This window comes from Larimichthys crocea, chromosome XXI, assembly GCF_000972845.2.
Source record: "Larimichthys crocea isolate SSNF chromosome XXI, L_crocea_2.0, whole genome shotgun sequence".
Lineage (NCBI taxonomy): Eukaryota > Metazoa > Chordata > Actinopteri > Sciaenidae > Larimichthys > Larimichthys crocea.
Genome location: NC_040031.1, coordinates 20,369,268 through 20,392,408, shown reverse-complemented (window position 1 = coordinate 20,392,408; position 23,141 = coordinate 20,369,268). Strand labels below are relative to the sequence as shown.

General features: G+C 42.7%; 2 protein-coding genes across 4 annotated transcripts in view; one reads left to right on the top strand and one right to left on the bottom strand.

The window, feature by feature from the left end:
- Nucleotides 1–1,094: 1,094 nt before the first annotated feature.
- On the top strand, nucleotides 1,095–5,569 carry rad52 (RAD52 homolog, DNA repair protein). Its single transcript, XM_027273019.1, has 12 exons — nucleotides 1,095–1,233; nucleotides 1,448–1,528; nucleotides 2,460–2,561; nucleotides 2,827–2,920; nucleotides 3,010–3,077; nucleotides 3,175–3,293; nucleotides 3,394–3,469; nucleotides 3,554–3,780; nucleotides 3,860–4,050; nucleotides 4,191–4,256; nucleotides 4,343–4,591; nucleotides 5,379–5,569. The coding sequence occupies exons 2-12, from the start codon at nucleotides 1,472–1,474 to the stop codon at nucleotides 5,438–5,440; spliced, it is 1,311 nt and encodes a 436-aa protein (XP_027128820.1). The 5' UTR covers nucleotides 1,095–1,233; nucleotides 1,448–1,471; the 3' UTR covers nucleotides 5,441–5,569.
- A 250-nt stretch (nucleotides 5,570–5,819) lies between these two features.
- LOC104940458 (serine/threonine-protein kinase WNK1) overlaps nucleotides 5,820–23,141 on the bottom strand; it is a 29,447-nt gene continuing 12,125 nt past the window's right edge. For 2 of the 3 annotated variants that reach the window (XM_027273015.1, XM_027273016.1), the window contains exons 3-28: nucleotides 22,396–22,568; nucleotides 21,986–22,206; nucleotides 20,168–20,325; nucleotides 18,764–18,852; nucleotides 18,456–18,675; nucleotides 18,249–18,350; nucleotides 17,733–18,114; nucleotides 17,482–17,645; nucleotides 17,225–17,308; nucleotides 16,811–16,846; nucleotides 16,260–16,394; nucleotides 15,106–15,185; nucleotides 14,865–15,027; nucleotides 14,669–14,785; nucleotides 14,270–14,383; nucleotides 14,108–14,156; nucleotides 13,870–14,013; nucleotides 12,629–13,650; nucleotides 12,468–12,542; nucleotides 12,250–12,369; nucleotides 11,829–12,168; nucleotides 10,653–10,830; nucleotides 10,354–10,544; nucleotides 10,065–10,232; nucleotides 9,154–9,383; nucleotides 5,820–9,034 (exon numbers count right to left, since the gene is read on the bottom strand). In XM_027273015.1, the coding sequence (XP_027128816.1) occupies nucleotides 8,645–9,034; nucleotides 9,154–9,383; nucleotides 10,065–10,232; nucleotides 10,354–10,544; nucleotides 10,653–10,830; nucleotides 11,829–12,168; nucleotides 12,250–12,369; nucleotides 12,468–12,542; nucleotides 12,629–13,650; nucleotides 13,870–14,013; nucleotides 14,108–14,156; nucleotides 14,270–14,383; nucleotides 14,669–14,785; nucleotides 14,865–15,027; nucleotides 15,106–15,185; nucleotides 16,260–16,394; nucleotides 16,811–16,846; nucleotides 17,225–17,308; nucleotides 17,482–17,645; nucleotides 17,733–18,114; nucleotides 18,249–18,350; nucleotides 18,456–18,675; nucleotides 18,764–18,852; nucleotides 20,168–20,325; nucleotides 21,986–22,206; nucleotides 22,396–22,568 (5,145 nt within the window). In that variant the 3' untranslated portion in view covers nucleotides 5,820–8,644. The remainder of the gene's footprint in view (nucleotides 9,035–9,153; nucleotides 9,384–10,064; nucleotides 10,233–10,353; nucleotides 10,545–10,652; nucleotides 10,831–11,828; nucleotides 12,169–12,249; nucleotides 12,370–12,467; nucleotides 12,543–12,628; nucleotides 13,651–13,869; nucleotides 14,014–14,107; nucleotides 14,157–14,269; nucleotides 14,384–14,668; nucleotides 14,786–14,864; nucleotides 15,028–15,105; nucleotides 15,186–16,259; nucleotides 16,395–16,810; nucleotides 16,847–17,224; nucleotides 17,309–17,481; nucleotides 17,646–17,732; nucleotides 18,115–18,248; nucleotides 18,351–18,455; nucleotides 18,676–18,763; nucleotides 18,853–20,167; nucleotides 20,326–21,985; nucleotides 22,207–22,395; nucleotides 22,569–23,141) is intronic. The other variant, XM_027273018.1, reaches the window with a different exon arrangement.

Below are 23,141 nucleotides of genomic sequence, written 5' to 3'. Positions count from 1 at the left end.
AATCCCCCTTTTGATGTAAATAACTTCACTTGTATGTATATAAAAAAAAAATAATAAATCACGCAAGAGGCATACATATGGCAGCTGCCTCCTCAGTATGGGAGTTACATTTTTTATTTGGTGAGCAAATACAGCTCAGATTATGACAATATGATGACAAGAGGAAGGGGGATATTAGCATTAACACACTGTAAATCCCAAATATAAGATATAAATGTTGGATCATAAAAGATAATGGGCTGTAATGGAAGTCAAATATTAACCTAAGATTAGAAAAAGTGGAGAAAAACAAACATCAACTGTCTGCTTTTTTCATTTATTGACCAAGACTTAATTATTATTATTGTATGTTATAATAATATAACATATAATACTTATTTAAATAGCAACTAAACTAACAATGGATATTGTCGTGAATTTACAGCCTCCTCCAATAAATGCCAATAAAAATAGAAATAAACAACTCGTGTGCTTCATCCATAATGTTCACTTTACGGCCGCCTCGTATATTTCTAACACGTTGAGAAAAAATGTTGCGCCTGATTTATTATACTTGACACACGTGACACACTTTTCATTGGGTCATGATATAAAATATTTATGTAAACATCAAGTTTGCTATTAAACCAATTAAGTGCAAATATTTAATCATACTTTTGATTAATATGGCAAGTTAGCATGCTGGTATTGGTTAAAACACTGATATTGGTTAAAACACTGATATTTTAACAGTAATTTATCGATGATCCCTAAAGCCAACATACAGCTGCTGCATTACATGATGAAACGAGTCATTACTGATATCAAACATGTTTCTATTTACGTTTATTCATTTATTATTTTTTATTTTTAACCAACACATTTGTTATTTTGTCCTTAACGCGCTAACGTTACTATGGTAACAGCAACCGCTGAGAAAATGCCTAATTCAAGTGCTGAAAACGCACAAAATCGTGTCGACAGATGCACCGTGCGACCATGGGTGTATATTTAAAACGTGGTGACTAAAAATGACACTCCCTATGGCGAGGTTAATATTTTAAAAAATCCGCATTTATCCACTATATTTGAGTCGTAGGTGTAGTTTCCAACAGGCCGTGAACGCAGCATAAACCCCTCCTCCGGTTGTCCGAGCGGGAAGTTCAGCTGAGCTAAACATGTAGCACACATCCATGAGCTCCGGCTAGTTCACATTTAACACATAGAAAAATCACCTGTGAGCTATTTTAACTGGTGAGTTTGTATTTATATGAGTGTGGATATATACAGTCTAACTGACTTACAAGTACAGCCACGAATAATGTGATATTAGTCATCTTAACCTGCCTTTAGTCAGCTCCAGTTTAGCTTTTAATAAAGTTATGGAAGGTTAAATGTCGTTTCGGTGGGTTAGTTAGAGCAGCTCGTTTAAGGTATATTAACTAACTACACGTCTGTTTTACTTTAGTTACAACAGCAGAGCTCTGCAATCATGTCCAGTAACGCTGAGGAGAGGAGCGACCCTCCTGCACACAGGTGTTTCGGACAGGTATGACATCAGGACACCATGCTGACACACACACACACACACACACACACACACACACACACACATTCATTCATTCAGATGAGGCTCAGGTGTGCAGAATTAATTAACAAGCAACACAGCTGTACCTGTCCATTCATCTTTTACCCTTTGCATGCTGCGACAGGCTGACAAGTGAAAAGAAACAGGATAAACAAGATTAATTTTAAAGTTTATCATCCAGTTATTAGCTTTAATAGACACTTTATTGATCCCTCTCAGTTATTAAATGCATTATACCTGAAATACAACCACACATACAAACAAGCTGCAGACATGCGAGTGTATATCTACTCTCACATGTTTGCAGCCTACTTCCCTACTTCTACTTGAATCCAGTGGTTTCACATAAATAAACTTTTCATATATGTCTGTCTCTATCTTCTATCAAAAATGTGACTATATACAATAAAAACCAAGGGAGCTTGTATTCTTATGATCCACATCAGGAGGAGGAAAGGAGCGTGAAGGTAGTGCTGGATTTAGCCACTTTCTGGTGATAATCAATCATTACTTGCCACTTAAAGGGTCTTTGTATTCTTCCTCGGTTTCATAAACAAAGCATGTCCCAGATGCAGCGTCTCCGAGTTCAGTGGTATTTCAATCTTGAATATCGCGCTCACGGCCTTGTCAATGCCACCATATTCCATGTTGTCTGGCAGTTTCAAGGCATCGTCACCTCTGTGTAATGTTTACATTGAGTGTCAAACCTGAGTGACGTTTCTGTCATTGTCTACACATTTCTCCAAGATTCATCCTGACATATTTGGTGTCTTCTAACAATACTACTATATATTGTACCAGCTGTATAGCTGAAAGCTTCTGACTATATGATATGTGTCTTATCTCATATATATGTGTATGTTTGTCTGTTTTTGTTGAACTGCGTTGACAGTATACCTACACAGCTGAAGAGTACCAGGCGGTGCACAGCGCTCTGCAACAGAAGCTGGGACCAGAGTTCATCAGTACCAGAGTGGCTGGAGGAGGACAGAGGGCAAGTCTTTGTTCCTCTCTCTGCCTTTGTCTTCTGTTCTGCTGCGCAGCCAGTTTTAAACTGAACTGTAGAAATGTGTCAAAGTTTCAAAGCAAAGATAGATACGCATCTTGTCAGTGACAAATAAATTTGTAATTATCATTATAAGACGAACGCTGCAATGTAATTTTCTTGATATTTGGGTAACAAAGCAAGATTTTGTTAGCCAAATGTTGCCATTTTCCAGTTTGACACATTACTTCACACTGAGATGAATCTCTTCCAGGTGTGCTATATCGAAGGACATCGTGTGATCAGCCTGGCTAATGAGATGTTTGGGTACAACGGATGGTCTCACTCCATCTCGCAGCAGAACGTCGGTACGACTGAGAGCTTCTTGTCGCCTGTTGAGGTCCAGCTGTCGCCACAGAGTCAGACTGATGAAGCACTTGTTTCACATGTTTTACAGACTTTGTCGACCTCATCAACGGGAAGTTTTACGTTGGAGTCAGTGCGTTTGTCAAAGTGCAGCTGAAGGTTGGGTGTTTATTTTACTATATTAATTGTCATCTGAAGAAGATTTATTTTTATATTATGCATTCCGCCCTTATCACGCTCTGTTCTTGTCCTGCAGGACGGGGCATTTCATGAGGATGTTGGGTATGGAGTCAGTGAAGGACTGAAGTCTAAAGCTCTGTCACTGGAAAAGGCGAGAAAGGAAGCTGTCACTGATGGCATGAAGAGGGCTCTGAAGTACTGGAATTAACATTTTTATGTTTTATCAGCCTGAAAAAAATAACTTTTTCTAAAATATATTTTGTTCTAATGATTTATTCATTTATTTTTTGTTGAGATGCTTCGGGAACACCCTTGGAAACTGCATCCTGAATAAAGAATACCTCCTAGCCATTAACAAGATCCCCAAACAGGTCAGATACAGTGTAACATTTTTTTAAATTTTGATTCAGAAATTCTTTAGATGCCCAATCTTGTCACTTCTTCTCCGTGCGAAGCCTCCTCCTCCTCTAGACCCAGCTAAGACGAAGCGCTCCGAAGGCGAGCCCTCGGTGGACAAGGCCCGGTTCTCGAGTCTGGTCCGAGAGGAAAAGCTTCGTTCTGCGGTGGGAGCTGCCAGGATGCCGCTGGAGCCCAGAGTCCTCAATCAGAACCAGAACGGTTCAGATCTGCATACGCCTAACGCTGCCGCTCCCAACAGAGAGAGCGAGAACGTCAGCTCCAGGTAAACAGAGCAGACGTTTTGAACAGCACTGGCACTTCTGTTTCAAATCCAACTGATTTCCTCTTTTTCCTTGCCTAAGACCTGTCATGGACTCAGTGGACGTTGTCGGGTCTGAGGAGCACACAGACCCCAAACAGCTGAGAAAGCTCCGACAGCAGCAGCTTCAACAGAAGTTCAGGAAAGAGATGGAGGCCAAGATGCTGCAGCAGAAACACAATCAGACCAAGACTGAGGACAAGGAGGTCACTATTGGACGAGAATCCAGTGGAGGCAAGAGATTTAATTTGTTAGAGGGTATTGTAATATGAATTTTAAGCGTGGGCAGCTTCATGACATTGTCTCAGGCCAGATTTGGCAACACAGGGATATCAATCTGTTGTTCTCTGTCGTTGGTGTCTCCATCCATCCAGGTCATGAAGGTGCCTCTGCATTCATTGACAGAGCTTCAACTGGCAGCACAGACGAGTGTTTAGCAGGTGCTGTAAACCACCACCAGGGGGCTCAACATACTACAGTGTGGTGAGGAAACCTGCCTCTCTACTTGTTCTTTCTTTCTCTGCAGATGATCCTGAGCTCTGGAATTTCACACTGGATGGGATTGAAGAGCTGGATGCCCCCGCAGGCGGCCCATCCACCAGTGGGCTCAGGCCAAGCACGCCCGGAAACCACCACATGCAGACACGCAGTAAGACACCTCAGAGAGCCCCAGGTAGACCTCCAGACAACTATGCCCCATCATACAGCAGAGGGCAGGACCGGATCAATCCACCAATCAGCAATCAACATCAGAACCAGCATCAGGCGAGATCAGGTTAGGTGTCATGTAGAGAGGTGCTGATACTTTTTCAATGTTTTCTTTATTTGGAATCACATATCAACATGTCAGTGTTATCATTGTTTGTTGAAATTATACAGTATGTAGGGGCAACTATCCTTTTAAAAAAAGGCAGCTAAGAGGCCCAGTAGGCTCCTACTGTGAAAAAATAAAGAAAAAATCCAGTCACATAAAGTGAGTTTTATGTTTATTAAGCAAAATAGTAACAACAAACTTGAACTAGACAAACTATATATGATATGAAACAAGATAAGTGCTGAGACGATAGTAAGTAGTGAAAAATAAGGTGTAACCACAACCACACCCCCTGTGCCTACTACTGGAAGTAACGTGTGATCTAAACAAACGTTTTGTAGATCACCCAAACTATATACAGTACACACGTTTTGGTTCCTATGCAGTGATTCATCTGTACAATGTTTTATAAAACATACAAATATGAACAGAACATGGGGTGTTTTAATTTAGCACAAATTCATATGTTAAGAAAAGACCAAAAAAAAACATAATTAGCCCATCTCTTATAGCTAATCTCGAGTTTATTTGTGATAAAGTCAGGTCATGTGAGCACCATCTCAGAATCTTTATTTTGTCGAACAAGCCACTTTTACTTGCCGAGCCATGTTTTTAGACTCATTGATCCATTTATTACTTGTTTCCATCAAGTTTCTAATCAATATTTTATCCCCTATCTTTGAGCCTAAATATCCTTTCCTTCTCGCCTGGGGATCAGAGTTGCTTACGCTATTTTTCAACCTTCCAGGTGAAGCCTCCAGTCCATACAGACAAGGACAGTACATGAAGAAACGACGACTGGACACTTGAGACTTTGTTACAGTTCCACAGCTTCCTCATCATTTTGTCAAATCATTCATTTTATTTTTTTATATTTATTTTAATATGTACTATTTTCTATTATGTCAATTTTGCAATAAATTGCTGCTATGTCCAATATTTGGAGAAATGTTACCTGGTTTTGTAAAATATTAATAAAACAGTACTCTATAAAATGTGAGATGTAAGTACTTCTTTTCTACCAAATGAGCTCTGGTTCTTCAGCAGTCAATAATAAACCTTCCTCGTGTGTGAACTATCTGTAGCTGAGCAGAGTCAGCTTGTTATGAAGCTGGAGAGCTGAATATATTCTGAGTTGGTACAGGGTGTAAAAACATTGTCATAATTTAAAAAAAACATACATGACAAGTTGCTTTAATTGATATTTTTATTTGTTTTTACATTTTGTACAATGTGAAAAACATACACAAAACAGACACTGAATCACAGGAAGTCAGTAAGGAGGGATCAGAAATAAGAGCTCAACAGATATTACTGCGTCAGTGGCCTCGTACATCACTGCACCGAGGTCTGTGGTAATTACTGATAGTAGCATCGTAGCACATGGACCTTAAGCTTGGTTGAGAACTTGTGCTGTACAGTAGCCAGTTGCAAGTTGGTTTGTCATTTGTAAGATTAAACATCAGTGAAGCTGGCATGCAGAAACCATACGCTGATATCAAAGTTGCGCCTGTGATATTGGTGAATGGCAACAGATCAACACTTGAGTGATGACTCTCACAAAGGCAAAGAATAGAAAGAAAAAAAGATCTCTAATATTCCAATATCAAAAACATCGAAGTCAGTAACAACCCTCATCGGCATGCAAATGTTTCCATTACCCCCTCAGTCCCTTTAAAACTTTAAACATTGCATATTCTGCATTGCAGTAACTTATTTTTTCTCTAGAGAAGTTTAACTATTCATCCAATCTACGAGCAGGCGAAAGAGTCACAATGACAGCATGGCACTCGTAAAGAGGCGTGTGAGGACCAAAAGTTGAGCCAGCGTAAGGGTGCGACAACAACCTTTAAACCTTTTCTACAGCTCAATCGCTGCCCTGAACAAGTGCTTCTATTAAAATGATAAATCCACAAAAACAAATGTCAGCCAAATCCAATGAATGCATGAGCCAAATATAAATACACAGCTGATTACACAACCAACACAAATGTAACTGTAGAGAGAAAAAGAAAGCTTCCACATTACTCAGTGTGCTCTTTGTTCTGCAGTCCTGTGAGGTGCCATAACGTCTCGGAGGTTTACGTCCTCCCGAGTTGGCCGTGTGACAGTGTATGGAGCCACGTGCTTGTGTGTTTACGCCGTGTACGGATTTTACTTAACTGGTTTTCTACAGTACAGTCACAGCTACAGGACTAGATGAGTCTGGAACTTGTCATTAGTGAGGATGCAAGGCACTAAAGTGTTCCTCATGTTTACAGGTTAGAGTGCGTGTGCATGTAGAGTGGGGTCACCACAAGCATACTCTAGTGACTGAGCTTCAGGTGAAAGCATTTACCTCACATTAACATATATACAATTAAATAGAAAAAAGAGGGGGCAGGGCAGTCATAAGATAGAAGAGCTTAATAAACCGCAGGATTACTCCTGCCTGGTGAGTAGCATACCAATAACAACAACCCCGCAATTGCACTTTTTATATTCCTTTAACTACATGTTGTTTAACAACCTTTAATAATAATTACAGTGAAACAACATCAAAATCTGATGGCTGAATACAGGTCCATAAAGAACATTTGTTTTATTAAATATATGCGTACAAAAACAGACCACAGAAAGAGAGAACCCCAGACACTTGTGATTTGAGAAGTGACGGCTATGAGCGCAGATATTTAATATGACGTGACTTCACTAACGACCTGTTCATCTGTCCTCTATGCTTCCACGAATACTACTGCAATAAAACAAAACAAATCTAGTTTGATATGATAAGCAGGTTTGAACCGCTCATATCTAATTGCTAAGCGCTACGTGAAGTGGTTTTATGTGTCAAATTGGGATTCTTAATAAGATTTATTTCTTGTGTTTTTTTAAAAAAACAAAAGAAACGAAATAAACTGAACACCCTGCGAACACCCTCCTACCCAGATTGTGATTTTACAGCAGCATCACCTCTTTAAAGATCCAAACTCCAAATGGTGGTCAACACCAGGACAACGCTGTTTTTTTTAATACGGCAGATCCACTGGCTTACATATCAGACGTGAAAAATAAATCCGTATGGTTAATAAATCTGCATGGAGAGATAACTCAAATCACAATGACACCAGACTCGCACAGGGACATAAATATGCTAAACATGGAATCATAATCAAGTGAAGAAATACCTATGTACAGTCGATGTTTAAATGTGTTTGGGGATTAAGGCCACAGTTACAAGGGACAGTATATCTACTCTTTGCCATTATTGCATTTTACTTAATAGGTAGCCACTGGGATGTGTTCATACTGCAACCTCCTGTCTAACTTACTATGTCTTTCTTCTCCTGTCACCAGACAAACTTTACTTTTCCACCTAACACTCCACTTTTATCTCCACTTTCTAGTACGCTCACCCCCCTCTCGCTCTCTGAGACTACTTTACCTACAGTACCATCCCGAGTCACTCAACCAGATTAATGTTTAGTCAGGCGCGCGCGCGTGTGTGTGTGCGCGTGCACACGTGGGGTATACATGCGGTGTATCTTCACTCCCAGCTCGGCGTCAAAGTCAAAAGGATGTGAACCAGAATCCCTCCTACTTCCACCTCCGCCTCCTCCTCTTTAAAGGAATGACGACATTACAATGTCTGCTCTCAGAAGACATCTTTGGCTGCTGTTGGTTATGCCTTTGTGCCGTTACGTCACCGGACACGACCAACCGACTCGTCACAGCTCGATTCCACAGCTAATGGCAGGCTAAGTATGAGACTTTTATGCTGTGGATGTGTATTGCACTCTCCCTCCAATTGCCAGACAGATTTCGTTCTTCCTGAGAGGACCTGAACCACACAGGTCAACTCAGAAACCCTCCCCAAAAACACATAATAATAATAAAAGTTGAAATAAAAATAAAAAGCACAACATCCCGCCAGCTAATCAGCAAACGAGAGCTAGTGGTTCCCGCTGAAAGACTGTCTGCTCTCTCCGCCCCATGTGGCCCTCTGTCTCAGCCTGGCCCAGGGCTCTGACTGGGCTACGTAGGCCTCAGGTTGGACCCTCCGGGGGTGACTGATTTCTGGGGGGCTGGTGTGGTTCCCATGTGGTAGCCTTGGTGCAGGGACACCGACGCTGTCGTAGGCGGCTGGTACTGTGTTAGTGGCTGTGCGGGGTTAAGCATGCTGACCTGGCATGTGCCTGTGGGTCCTGCCCACTGAGGAGCGCTGTACGGGGGCGAGGCATATCCAAACCCCTGGGCGACCGGGCCCAGAGAGCCTTTACGAGGCCCCACAGGGACAGAGGGATTGGCTGGGTTGGGGAGATGAGTGTTGGTGGTGGTGGACGTGGTGTTTGAAGGCGTGGGAAGTGTTGGGCAGAGATACCCTGGAGCTGAGAATTTACGACCCATGTTGGCTGGAGGGATGATCTGTAACAGAGAAAACAGGAGTTACTACTGAATATGCAGAATTATTACACAACCAGTGATTAACAAAGCCAGACAGTCATAAAAGATTCCACAGGCAAGACAAAGTACTGAATGCCTACATCATGTCCCAGTGCTGCCTGCGCTCCAGTTTTAGGACCTCTCTTGCACTGGGAGAGGCTGATGGCGTCCCTGGCCCAGTTATCCACCAGTTGATGCAGGTCATCAGTGAAGGTGCCCTTGCCCTTCTGGGTGTGAGCGGCAGAGGGAATAGGTCCAGTCGCCTGGGTTAGGGAAGTAGAGTGGTTCTGACAGTGGCCTGAACCATTTGTGGTGCTGGTCCCACTTAATCCTGAGAAACAAGAGAGGAAAGGTGAGAACCAATTCAAGTAGCTCACTGTGACGATATTAAAGGCTGGATTTCACTGCTGGGTTGCAGCAAAAAGAGGCAAATATGGTTTAAATTGGTGAAAAAGGGCTGTGGTAGTCCCGTTCACCCAAAGGGCAGAAAAACTACAATAACCAGAATGCACTGCACAGATTACAGTTCTTCAGTTAAAATGCATCAATTCATTCTATTACAGTGTAGATGTATACAATATTTTATGTATAAACATTTTTGGCTATGTTTTGCAGTTTTTGTACACCAACTTACTCTTACTTTGTTGATTAACAGTACTCTGTGTAGCTGAGTCTTTATAGTTACAAAACCACAACGTTTTATTCCTTAGTTAATCGTGAAACTGGTTGTGTCCCTACACTGGATCACTCACTGCTGGCCCAGTTTGTGGATGACACACTGCGTGTTCGGTGGCACTTTTGGCTCGTTCATTTTCAAGCAGTAAAAAAAAAAAAGCAGCCTGGGTACAAACTTCCTTGTATTAACTAACAGCTCACTAAAAATGTAAAAATTATGCAGTTTGAACAACAGTTCTGTGAGCGGAGAGCAACATGCTCACTTGCATATACTACGAACACAGCAGTGGTACAAAGCTGGCTGAAAATAAGGTTTCCTTTAAGTGCCTACACGTACCTGTGGAGCAGCTACTGAGGCTGGGCATGGATGGAGAGTTTCTGAGCTGCTGTATGGATGATCTGCCAGCTGTTTGTGATGCCTCTGATGCAGTTTCTGAAGCTTCTGCTGTAGAGGGTGAACTTTGCTTTGGAGAGGACTGTGAACCATGAGATGAGGCTGGGGATCCTAAAGATATGAGCATAATACACAAAAGGCATGTCAACATTTACTCAGGGACATACCACCAGTGTACATGAAACAAACTGTGTGACTGACATCAAAGTGGGGATTAAATTTGTCTTAATACCAGAGTGTATGGGGCTGGGCTGTCCACTATTGCGAGCAGATTTGTGGCTTTTGCGCCGCCGTCGACCTCCAGCCATTGCCACAGCGGGAGAGAGGACAGAGGGAGGAGGAGGAGGTTTTCCCATCCGAGTGAACAGAGACGCTATCTCATCTTTCTGGCGGGACTGCAAGGCCTGGATCTCCCTCATATGTCTGAGAGTGAGAGAAGAAACGCAGAAAAACATACAGACGTGTTAAAATATTTCTACTGAGCTGTGACATTACCATTCATAAAGATAGGATGGTAAACATGCCACCTACTTTTCTCTAAGACGGCTAATTTCTTTCTGCAAAGCTTCATCCTCAGTCCCGGAGTCATCGTCATTGTCACTGCTGTCATGGACATGTGTGTTATGAGGATCGGAGGTTGAGGATGAGGGTCCGTTCTGTAGACTGGAGCCATGTGATGGACTGGAGCCTGCTGCTGGAGCTGGGGTTACTGAAGGAAATCAGACACATAATGGGTTTACTTAAACATGTAACTTGAACAGCGTTGAGTGTACAGGATGAAGAAAATTTGTTTCACGCAGCTTTAATCATGAAAAATCATGACGGATTGGATTGCTCAGTAGACAGATAAGTCTTCCGAATTTGCAAATGCTATCAAAACATTAACTATTAATCCACAGTGCAGCCTCTGCCAATAGGATTAAATTAATAACATTGAATGAGGCGGAGGCAAAGATGCATGACTTTCTATAAAGACACCTCAGAGTGCATTCTACTGCTTATACCGTGGCCAATTAACAAAGAGGAAAAAAGGCTGGCTGCGATAAAACGCTCATCCATTTACACTTAATATGGTTCATTTACCCTCAGTTACAGCGTTGGGCGGTATTCAGACCAAATCAGGTTTTTGCTGAACATACCTGCTGTGAAACACTCAAAAAAAACTTTTTCTTTCTCTGATTCACTACCTTTTTGCCAGCTCCCTCTCTCTCATTCACTTCTATGTCGCTCGACCACTGTTGTCTCTCTCAGTTTCTCTCTCTCGAACAGACATTTCTTGGTGTTGCTATTTTGAGCACAGACTGAGAGCCAGACACAGACGGTGAAGCTGAGTACATTGAAATAAACCAAGCCAGGACAACTGGGAGACTATAATAGTTTGGTAAATGAACTCCACCTGGACAGCACCTGGTTTCAGTGATATTTCAGGCTGACTGTGGAGCAGTTTGACCGGTCTGATCACTGGTACTACAGTGTGACATCAGGTTTTGACTCTTTTTAAACTTATTCTCCCTGTCCCCTATACCAAGCTGTACCAACTCCCCCTGTTGAAATGAATGAGAGTACCTGAGTTTCCTCCAGAGCACCAGATTTGGTCTGAATATAGCAGCATCGGTTTTGTATGGCACTCCTTATGTAATTAATGCTGCGCAAGGAGGCCTTTAAACTCATTTCTCAAAGCTGATTTGCCGTGAGCCTTTTACATACCTGTGACGGAAAAACGTCCTACTTTAGAGCCAGCGGTTGACCCAGATGTGGCATTCGTGTTTGTGGACACTTGAAAACGCCCAATAGTGGTGGACTGGCTAGCAGGACCAGCAGAGAGGGACGAGGCTCCATTTACAGCATCGTTTTCATAAACTCCTTTGGCCAGAGACGATGACCGGTGGAGAGTATTTTCTGGACTTGAGGGGGAGGAGGATGAAGAGGAAGAGGAGGAGGAAGAGGAGGAGGACGTAGAGGTAGAGGACGGCGTTAACGAAGAAGAGGAAACAATGCTGGAGGGATCTGGAACAGCGCTGGATGCATCATCAGTGGCAACAGACACCTAATAAAGAGAGGAGGGAGAAATTGTTAATGAACTGAAGTTTAACCCTTTTAAACTGAAACTTTTTAGGTTCAAACTTACTTGGAAACGTCCAAGAGTGAAATCTGCTGCTGGGGGTTGGGCTCTGTTACCCCCCTGAACAGTCTCTGGGCTCAGAGCTCTCCTCAACTCAGCATCCAAATTACCCAGAGGCTGCTGTGACTGTGGAGTCACAAGAACAAGATGTAAGGACCGATCATACAGTGTGTAGACATACATTAGTTGTAGAGCAGGTGGTATTACAAGGTCATAGACCTCACCTGATTTGGTCCAGGAAATGGTGGTACAAGGTCGGAAGGAGGTGTAGCAGCTTGATCGAAACCAGTAGGTAAAGTCTACAAAATATAGCAAAGGTCAAGTTAAAAATATTTTTATTGCATTTAACAGGATTTTATTCTTGGATGCTGCAGTTGTCACTAACCTGTGCCCTGGGCTTAGTTGGAGGCGTGTGTGCATGTCCTGCCGGGGTGATACCCTGTCCCGGGGTGGTTGTGGGGCCCAAGACACCCTGCACCCCAGAATTGAGGGGAAGGTTTGTCGGGGGCACAAGGGCGGCTCCGGGCGGAGGGGAAGAAGTACCAGTGGGTGGAGAGGAGGTGCCTGTGTTCTGACTGGGATCCACTGATGTGGAGGATGAGGCAGAGCTCTGGTCTTTAAAGAGTGACCGGAGCTTCTTATCTAAAGCTTGGATATCATCTCTACCAGCGTTCTTGGTCTGGAGCTCAGCCCCCTCTGACTCCACTGGCTGTGGCTGGACCTGGCTCTGGCTGGGTAATGAGGTGGGTGGAGGGGGTTGAGTGGAGATGGGAACAGGCTGGGAGGTTGTGTGCTGTGGTGCATGGATGGAGGAACTTATAGGCTGAGAAGACGTAACAGCACTATTAAAAGGCTGCGGCTCTGAAGCTGGGACACTGCCGGTACTACTGGATGTAACACTAGCGACAGAAGAGATAGAAGTACTGCTCAACTGAGGCCCGGGTACTGTGGGGACGGAGGTCTGCGCTGATGGAGGAGAAATAGTAGAAGATGAGGAAGGGATGTTGGCAGCTGGTGGATGTGGTACAGGGGCTGTTTCATGTGAAGACTGAGGGGGTGGACTGGGATCACTGGTGACAGGGGCTGGAGATTGTGACTGAGTGGATAGAGGTGGAGGGGAAACCCTTTCAACCGAGGGAGGTGGTGAAGGTGTTGCAGTAGAGGAGAGGGACCCAGCAGGAAAAGTAGCGCTTGCGGTAGGAGCTACAGCCTCCGGAGGAGCGAGGATATTGTTAGAGCTTGGTCCGACTCCAGCTTCAGTGAACGGGACAGCGCCTGATTCTTTCTCAGCAGCAGGGGGGTCAAGGGTGTTGCCTCTTTCTAGACGAGCCTCCCTAATTTTACTGAAGGCCTGCTGGAGAATCCCAGATGGAGCTGACAGAGAAAGACCCAATGTCACGGAGGGAGCTAGGAAAAAGTAAAAGGAGGAAGTCATTATATGAAAATTATTTTAAACAAAAATGTAAATATGAGTGATTTGAGGATCAAGAACAGCGCAGAGTTGTTAAGACATATCCAGCAGAAAACTTTGGAGCTTTCTTTTTCACACTTTTGTGTCTTGTTTAATTTTCATACTTTGAAAAAAAAAAAAAAAAAAACCTGGAATATAACAAACTTTTCTCTCACCTGTAGCGTGTTCATCTCCAAAGGAGGTATTAGCAGAAGGAGCACCAAAGAACTGCTCTCTAAGACGGGACTCTGGCACTGGGCTGACTATGAACCTTCGTCCTGCTGAATGCACCACCTGAGCTGTAGTGCTCGGAGAAATGCCTGAGAGAACGGTCAGAAGAAAAGGTCAGATGTGAGGCAGGAGCTTTGATACTTTTGATATTAAGCACTGTATTTCTGGCTAAAGCTTGCTTACCTGGCAGCATGGGAACAGACAATTCAGGCTGTTGTTGGTGATCACTCATCTGCAAAGACAAAAAAACCCCGTAAGTGGTCACATCCTCAAGTTCAGCAATTGAAGATCAAAAGTGTAAGTATGTGGAGTTAGGTAACAGGATGATATGTAGTAACAAAATACCTGAGGAAAACCCTCCTTCATGCCTTCTCCTTTCTCATCAGCCATTTCTATGACCTCACGGATCTGATCGATGAAGGACTCTCGCTCACTCTCCAAGATGAACTCGCTCGCAACCTGAAACGGAAAGTAAAAGAAGTTCAGCTGCTGTAACTAAAACTACATATACTGGTCGATGCAGCAGATATTAAAGAGAGCAACATTAGTTCACGTGCCCTTTGCTCTTGTTTTTGTTCAGTTACAGTGGATCGTCACTGTTGTTGCAAGTCAATTACATTTCGTGAATGATCACCATAACACATTTACTATACATGTATAGAGTTATGTGTTTAACATAACAACCATTAGAGGGTTAACATTTCCCAAATGTTTAGTTAGTTTAGCCAAAGAAAACCACTTTACCATGATCTGTGCAATCTCCTCTGGATTATCACCATCAAGGTCAAATTTAAAGGTCACCATCTTCCTGTTGTGTGTTTCCAGCTGGCACTCTGCTACTCTGTCTCCCACATTAGAGATCTGCAAAACATTTATTCAGGTTAACTGTTTTGTGACAAAGAGCTTGAATATGACTGAATTCATCAGGTGAAATCCGTACACTGAGAACATTAAGCTTGGCTCTTGTGGTCTTCTCATGGCGGGAGCGACTGCGTACGGATCTGCGCTGGTGACGTTTCAGTGAGCGCCCCTCGTGGCGACCGCCTGATGTCGAGCTTCCGTCGTTGCCGTCACTAAGACCTGACGCTGCATCTGACAGGCAGCTGAAACAGAAATGGACACGTGAGAGAGAGATTGAACACATTGTACGCATGCTTTTTTAAAAATAACTTCCTTCTCACCTTTCTACAGATGGTGGCACCAGAGCAGTGGGAACTGCTGGCTGCTCCACTGGTGTTGACTGAGGAACACTCACAGGGGCCTGAAACACAAAACGTTCATTAATCAAGGCCCAGATCTCAAAATGGAAAGTCCTATTGTTTGTGCATCGCACTTCTGAAATGATTTAGAACTTTATTTAGTCATTTATAACCAGACATTCACAGGAAAGAAATTATTTAAACCAGAAACCATCCACCAGACGGAGCTGTTTAACCTGGTGAAATTTATATCAGGGTAGTACAAGCGACGCCATTACTCAGCTCTGAGGCAGTGAAAATACTGCTGTGCAATGGAGTTTTAATTTATTCTCTGTCAGAATGTGGCCATTTTTCTCTGCTCTGCTGAAATGGATATACGTTATGTTTATATAGGTTACTGCCTTTTGAAAAATAAAATACGGTGAGTTTTGCAGCTGCGATATAAATGTCTTGATTATTACATCTACTTGTGTGCTTGTTTTTGCAGGATTTGAAGCTCCAAGTAAAGCCTCGAGCTGTTAGATTTTCAGAACAACCAGAAGGATATGTTTGGTCAATATTTAAGTTATGAACACTTCTGTTTTTACATTTTAGCAGATGATAGTACTGTAACGTACTATACTGTCCTCTTTATAATAATCATGTGGTCATTGGTGAAAAAAGAGAAACCGTGTAAGGAGGTGTGAACTAAATGCTTCACACCTGACCGACATATACCCACCCACACATGTTTGTTTAGTGCTCTGTAAAGTACCTGCAGAACAGAGAGGCATGAGGCCTGATAGAGGAAGTATAGATGTTCAGCATTGAGTGGAGGAGACATGATAGGAGGACTTGGATCATTGGCCCAAGACTAAAAGTCATGCAGGAATATGCAGCATGCAGAAGGAAAGAGAGAAAGGAAAAAAAAGGGAGACAGCCATGATAGGATGAGGATTGAATGATCAGAGAAAAGAAAAAAAAGATTCAGAAAGAACATAAATATAAAAACGCAGAGCATGAAACTTATATTGCAGTGTGGTCAAAAGAAACAGTGGAGTTAATCAGTCAAATACCTCTACATGTCAGCGTATGCCTTAAAGCAAAATTAAACAAATTTGCAGGTTGGGAATGAGCAGTGAAGATGTGTGTGTCACCTGTAGCTGCTGAGCTCCAGTCTGTGTCGGTGGTAAAGTAGAGCTCTGATGAGTACTGCTGCTCTCTGGCTGAGGCTGCTGTTGAGGGGGAGACGACTGAGAGGATGGGGGTATCATCACTTGCTGGGTGGGAATCTGTAAGTATAGAGGGAATAAAATAATCAAAGACATCAGGCGAGGTTAAAAAGTGACACATATTTAAAGTGGCATCCTGAAAACCGGTTTCTTTTTAAACTAAATCTCTCAAGGTTCATTTAGGCTCTACTCCAAAGACACATGCACTTACCTGTTGGACAACATAGCTGCATAAATCAATCATTTACTAATGTGACAACATGAGGTGAATGTCAACTCTACAGTGTGTTTTAGAAACATTGCATGGCATGTCAATCCACACTGCAGCTGCAAGTTTAAAAACTGCTAATTCTGTAGCAAACATCTGAAACTGACCACAAAGGCTGTGCCTGCTGTGCAGACAAATATGTTTATTCTGTTTCCCAGAAAGGCTGTGGGTGTTTTAAAAAAACAGGAAAATGGGACATTTTATCTACCTGAGGGGGAAGCGATGGTTGGTAGTAAACTCCGTACTATAAGAAACAAAACATAACACAGGGTAAGAGTAGGAAACTTGAGAATTAAAAGAAAAGCAAACTAAGGAAAATATAAACAGAAGAGAGTGGAAAAATCTGGATTTGAACCACTCAGCTGTTTTCAATGCCGTCATCTGTAGCAGACAATACAGGCTTTAAAGGTTAACTTAACACCCTCTGTTTTTGCTGACTTTAAGTGGTTGAAGTTCACGCTTACTCCAGTGATACCGAAGTATGTTCAGAACAACATAACTATTAGGTGTGCTGTTGGGTGCAACAGGGTAAAACCTATAACCAGAGGTCAGTGAAATCACGCTTTTCAGTTGGTGTGAAGTTACTCTTTAAAGACACGAAGACATGAACTACAACATATACCTGTGAAGGTGCAACTGGAACAGGCTGGTTGCTGGGCGCAACAGGAACAACTTCAGGCTGGACACCTTGTATTTGGGGTTGAACCTTATGCACCACAAAGAGAAAGTAAATGAATAGAGGATCAAACTGTATTGTATTATCTAAAATGGCCCGGTAGTTTTATATGTATTCGTAATTTTTGAGAAGTACAGACCTTGGGGAAATCATCTGACTCTCTTCAAAACACAAGACTATGTCCTATTTTTAACGTGACTCACCACTGACAACTGCTGCTGTTGCGTTTGGTCATTTTGTGTCTGCGGGCATGACACCGGGGGCTGATGGTGCTGACTGGGAGGGGAGCTGTAAGATATTCCAGGCTGAGGAGGCTGGGCTTCGGGAAGGATGGAGGAACCGGGTGGTCTGTCTCCCATGTGACTGGCTGTAAGCGAGGGACAACAAGGTTAAATTATGAAAAGACACTAAATGCACTAACCTAGACTGACTCAACATTAGACTTGACACACACCTCCTCCAGTGTGCTGTAGTTGTTGGTGTTCAGACTCGGGCTCCTCCGACTCTGGCTGAATGGTAGCCACGCTCTGACCCTGAACCAAAACTGGGACTTGCCCTGTTGAGTGGGGGACATAAGGGACCCCCTGTGCCATGCCAGTCAGTTGGGTTGATTGAGAAGTGCTGTAGTTGGAGCTCTGAAGGCTCTGCTGAGATGCAGGTTGGGCAGACATCTGTGTGCTGTGTTGGTTTGGTTGTGGAGGGACGTACGAAGCCGGCTGTGGCACTGGCTGAGACTGAGGCACCTCCGTGCTTGACTGTTGGCCTGGTGGTTGTGCTGGTGGTATCTGACTCTGCTGTTCTTCTTCTATCCTTCTCTTCTCCTGATCTTCTCTGACCTGCATGGCAGTCAGCAACAAATGTATTTAAAAGAGAGCACTAACATCACAGCACAGATACATGGATAAAACTGAGAGAAGAATTCAAGTAAACATAAATAACATAAGCTGTACTGTGGAGAGTATGGACACACCTGCTGCCGCTGTGCTCTCTTGCGACTGATTAGAGACACTCTGTCTTTAATGGCCTTCGCAATAGTCTTGTGGTCACCGTCGCACACATAACCAGACTCGACCTACAGCACGACATGATGATTAATTCAGCAATGAAGATTTCAAAGATTACAATAAAAAGCCTTTAATTTCACAAGGTAGACTGAAGAATTAAAAGTTCATTTTACCATTTCCTGAGCCACATCCTCTGGGACATCTTTGTTGAGGTCAAAAGAAAACTCAATAGCTTCGTTGTCTTTGTACTTTCCCTTCAGTTTCTTCACATCCTCAATTCTCAGCCACAGCTTAATAGCCACCATCTCTCCATCGTCCTCTTCTGCCAACTCCACACGCACCCCTGTGTCCTCCTGGAAGAAGGCATGGTTCAGAAGGTCCTTGATTGAATACCTAAATAGAAGGAGACAAGTGGTGAGCAAATGCATGTTTTCCTGGAGAGCTAGACAACACGAAACCTGTTAAAAGTTAAGTTAGAGACCTCTCATCCTTGTTCTGGCGAATACATCCCTCGATGATCTCCTTCACTTCAGGAATGGCTACCTTGTCGAAGCTGCCCGGCTTCACCCCCTACAGGAAACACAGAAGCCTGAATGAGAATGGTTCTTCTTTTCATCTGACCTTTTCTTATTTTGGAGACTATCCCATGCCTTGTAGTCTTTTTCAACTTAGAGACTCTAAATTAGTACCACAAAAATATTTGTCATATCCCGCTTGACTGAGATAATGACAGCCTTAAACATTATCTTTAAATTTTGTTTTGGAATTAATTCTTAACGTCACAGTACGAAGTTGAAGTGGCTGCTTTGGTGAAACCTCAGCAAACCATTTAAATATTTTATATAAACTAAAAGGGTGGCATGCTACCTACATCGTGGTGTCTAAAAACTGCAGAACGTCAGGTGATGGGGAAAAGGAGGGTATATGTCAGTAGAGGACAGCTAAAGAGAGGTGATGAACTGAGCCAATAGCAACAGGAAACTGCATGGTGCTACAGGAAAATGGAGGACTGACTGAGAGCTGAACCGCTGAGCAGGATGACAGAATAGGAAGAACAACAGCCCTTCTCTCCAAGGGATACTACTGTAAAGCCAGAGCATGTGACACTACCTAAATACACCACAGCAGAACTTTGTTTTCCAACTAAGCCAACTGTGTTTGGTGCTCTGCAGTAAGAGCTATTTGCGGCTCATAAAGAGCGCTTAAAAACTACTTTAGAATACATAGAAGTGGAGTAAATAAAATGAAATCCTCTGAGTCACATGGCAAAGATTCAGTATCTGTGCAGTTGATGATAAACTGAGGACACTTATATAGATTTCAAGGCACATTTTGTAGATACCACTCCAAGAACACGTTTAACCTCTTTATCTATGAGACTCTTGTAATTGCAAGACTGTATGAATCATATCAGTGACTACAGTGTGCATTTCAAAAGTAAGCCAGCATGAACTGTGTGAATAAGACTAAAAATATGTGTTTTTTCTAGGACAGTTACTGCCCTCCTGGCGTCATCACAAGACTGAACTATTAAGCAGGACTGTGCTTGTTCAGCCTCTTATCAATCATCAACACCTCAGGTCTACATGCTTACCCAACATACAATATAAATTAGGAGGAAGGAGAAAGAAAAAAAAACAGCATGAGATAAAGCAAAGGGGCTTGTTGGTGTGAATAGCACTTCTCTTTGAGGTTTTGGGTTTGTGGGTTATTCAAACAGGGTGTTAGGAACTTTTCAGGGAGATACAGAAATACACTCATGTTAAGGGGTGAAATAAAAAAAGGGAGAAGAGCTGTAGGAATGGGACACTAGCCTTCTTGGCATATAGGAAGAGGTGTAGGCAGGGGCAGAGGGGTGACATGGAGGGCTGAAAGGAAGACTTACGCTGGTAACTCTGCGGTAGATCTGTGCAGCATTCTGGCACTCTGAGTAAGGGTACTCTGAGGTGGCCATCTCCAGCATGCACATTCCAAAGGCATACACATCCACTGACTCGTCGTACTTCTCCTCATACATCTCAGGCGCCATGAACTCAGGGGTACCTTAAATCAAAACAACTATTCAGAACTCTCGAACTCCCTTACTGATCGAGTGGGCTTCTCACAACCCATTGCCCCTCTGCTCCTCTAACCCGCGAGGGGTTGAGGAAGAGGAGGATGAGAAGAGTGACCAGCTTGTTGACACCTCCTGGAGTAGAACCTGTGAGGTGAAAGTTGGAGGAGAGAGAAAAAAAAAAGAAAAGGGGAAGGAAAGCAAAAAAGAGACAGAAAACAAAAAAGGAGGGAGAAGCTGGGCTCAGTTAGACTGCAGAGAAGAAAGCACGTGTTTGTCTGTGTAAGACCTTCACATGTTGCGATATAAGAATGCGACTGAGTTCAGCCAATGTACAGAACACACTTGTTAGCCAAAATGAATGTTGTTTACCATATTCAAAAAGGGTAAAGTTTTGGCACTCGAGAATAACATCCAGGCCAGACTGCAGTGAATTTGTTTGCGGATGATCTCATGAGAGAAATATGACTAGCTATGGAAATAACTTTTGTCAAGACCTTACCTTACAAACACATTAACATAACCTTTCACAGTACACTTACCTTTCGAAGTCTGACTTACCATCTCTCCTTGACCTGCAGAAGGAAACTGTTACGGTCAAGGCTGAGAGAAGCAGATCCCATAGCTAGTTACCGTGCTAAGTAGTGTGTCTTTGCACATCAGCCTTTCTGTATTAACTGATCATTTTTCAATCTCAGGTCTTACACAGAAAAACTCATTTGATTATTTGAATGTAATTGTTTTTGATATTGATGTGTGTTACAGCACACTGTCAGACTTACCAGGCCCATAAAAGTTCATACTTACTCAATGACCAGCAGTACCCTATTCATTCCAAACAGCAGAATGGGGCACAGCTGAGGCTAGAGCCTACATTTCAAAAACATACCCAAGAATGTGAAAGTAAAAAATAAAATAAAAATAAAAATAAAGTAAAATAAAATAAACAAAAAAACAAAGGCAAAAGGCTGACAGAGAGAAAGTGGGGAGAGCTCCCTGGACACAAAGATGGAGCAAAAAGTTTCTGCAGTCCTGCAATATTTTAAAAGACAGCAAGAGACAAACGCTAGAAAAAAAAAAACCTGTTGAGGCAAACCCATAGAAAGAGATGTTAAACATTTGTAGGTATAACTGGCAAACAGACCACATATTTCCAAACCACAGAACAAAGACCAGTCTATGACAGAAGCAAAGGCCATACCTTAAGCCATGGCCAGGTTAGCCTGCAAGAAGGCATGACAACTATTATAATAATATTTAACAATGTGAGAAACGTTAGGCGCTACTTACATTCAGTAGGTGCCTGAAAAAAAAAACCCTCTCTTTTTTTTTTTGGAGAAACATAGAACAGAAATATTCTGTACAATGACCAAACTTGATAGAGTTACTGTGTGGGTGCAAAGAGAGAAAGCCTTGTGGTTATCTGCCTAAGATCACCACAGTACTTGGCCTCCATTTGAGCTGTGGTTTGAGAGACAGCTGAAACGCTGTGGTCTGTTTTTGAACCACACCGTCAGAAAAACAAGTCAAAGCAAAATACCCTCTTTAAAACACAAGCATTTTCAATACACACATAATAAGACTTTAGACATGGTACTGCCCCCGCAGCAGGATGGGGACCAGGCGGTAGAAATGACTTTGGAGTCGTACCTATAACACTCTTGGCAAATGATGCACGCTTGAGTGTGGCCAGTCCCAAGTCTCCAATCTTGACGGATCCTGTCGGGCCTGTGATGAAAATGTTGTCGCACTTAAGATCCCTATGGATGATGGGGGGAGCCCGAGTATGAAGGAAGTGGAGTCCCTTGAGGATTTGTCTACACCAGCTCCGCAGAACTTTAATTTTCATCACCTTGAACCGCTTCAGATATCTACAACAGAACAGATCAGAACTTTCACATATCCATGTAGCCTTTTCCTGTACAAGCAAATGTACCTGAACTGTATTTTAATTCCATTAAATTTATTCATAACTGATGATCGTTTATCAAAATGTCACAGCCCTGGTGTATTAACTATGTATAAGTTCTTTATGAATGTGCATTAAGCTTGAGACTTACGTTTTAAGTGTGCCAGAAGTCATGAGTTCAGTGACCAGTACAATGCACTTCCTGCCTTTGGAGGGTCCCTCCCAGGAGTCGTAGAAGCGGACAATGTTGGGATGCTGTAGTCCCTTCAACATTCCTGCTTCCTCCTTAAAGCGCTGCCTCTCTGTCTTTGTCAGCTTACGATCCTGCAGGGAACAAAAGAGGAATACTTAAGAAATCTTCCACGTCACAGAGAGAGTTGTAATATTCAGAGATGGACACTGATCAATTTATAGATAATACACTAATGTCAAAAACACTAACCAAACAGAGTATTGTTAAAGATGCCAATGGAAAGTTAAGTTTTATTTCCTGAATGTGTCCTCCATCATAAGGAGATTTGTGACTATAGACTCTATATAGTTTGAACAGTGGAGAAATAGTCAACCTAAAGGCTTCAAATGCAATAAAATGCTTGAACGTAGTGAGATTTGCATTTTCTTCCACACAAGTAAACATACAGTTGGAAGCATAGGATGTGGCCCTGTTTTTTCTGGCAGACGAATGTGAACCAAATGAATGTGTCTAACTTTGTCCTAGATTCAGGAAAACCAAAACGAGAAAAGATCCACAGCATGACTGATACAAAGGATCAGTGCAGAGCAGACCATAATGTCAAACACGCCTCACTGTTTCAACTTCTCTATTTAGGCGCATCCGAGAAAACATTTTAAGTGTTACCCTTTTTGTCAGTTCCTGTACACTTGGTAATTTCTTAA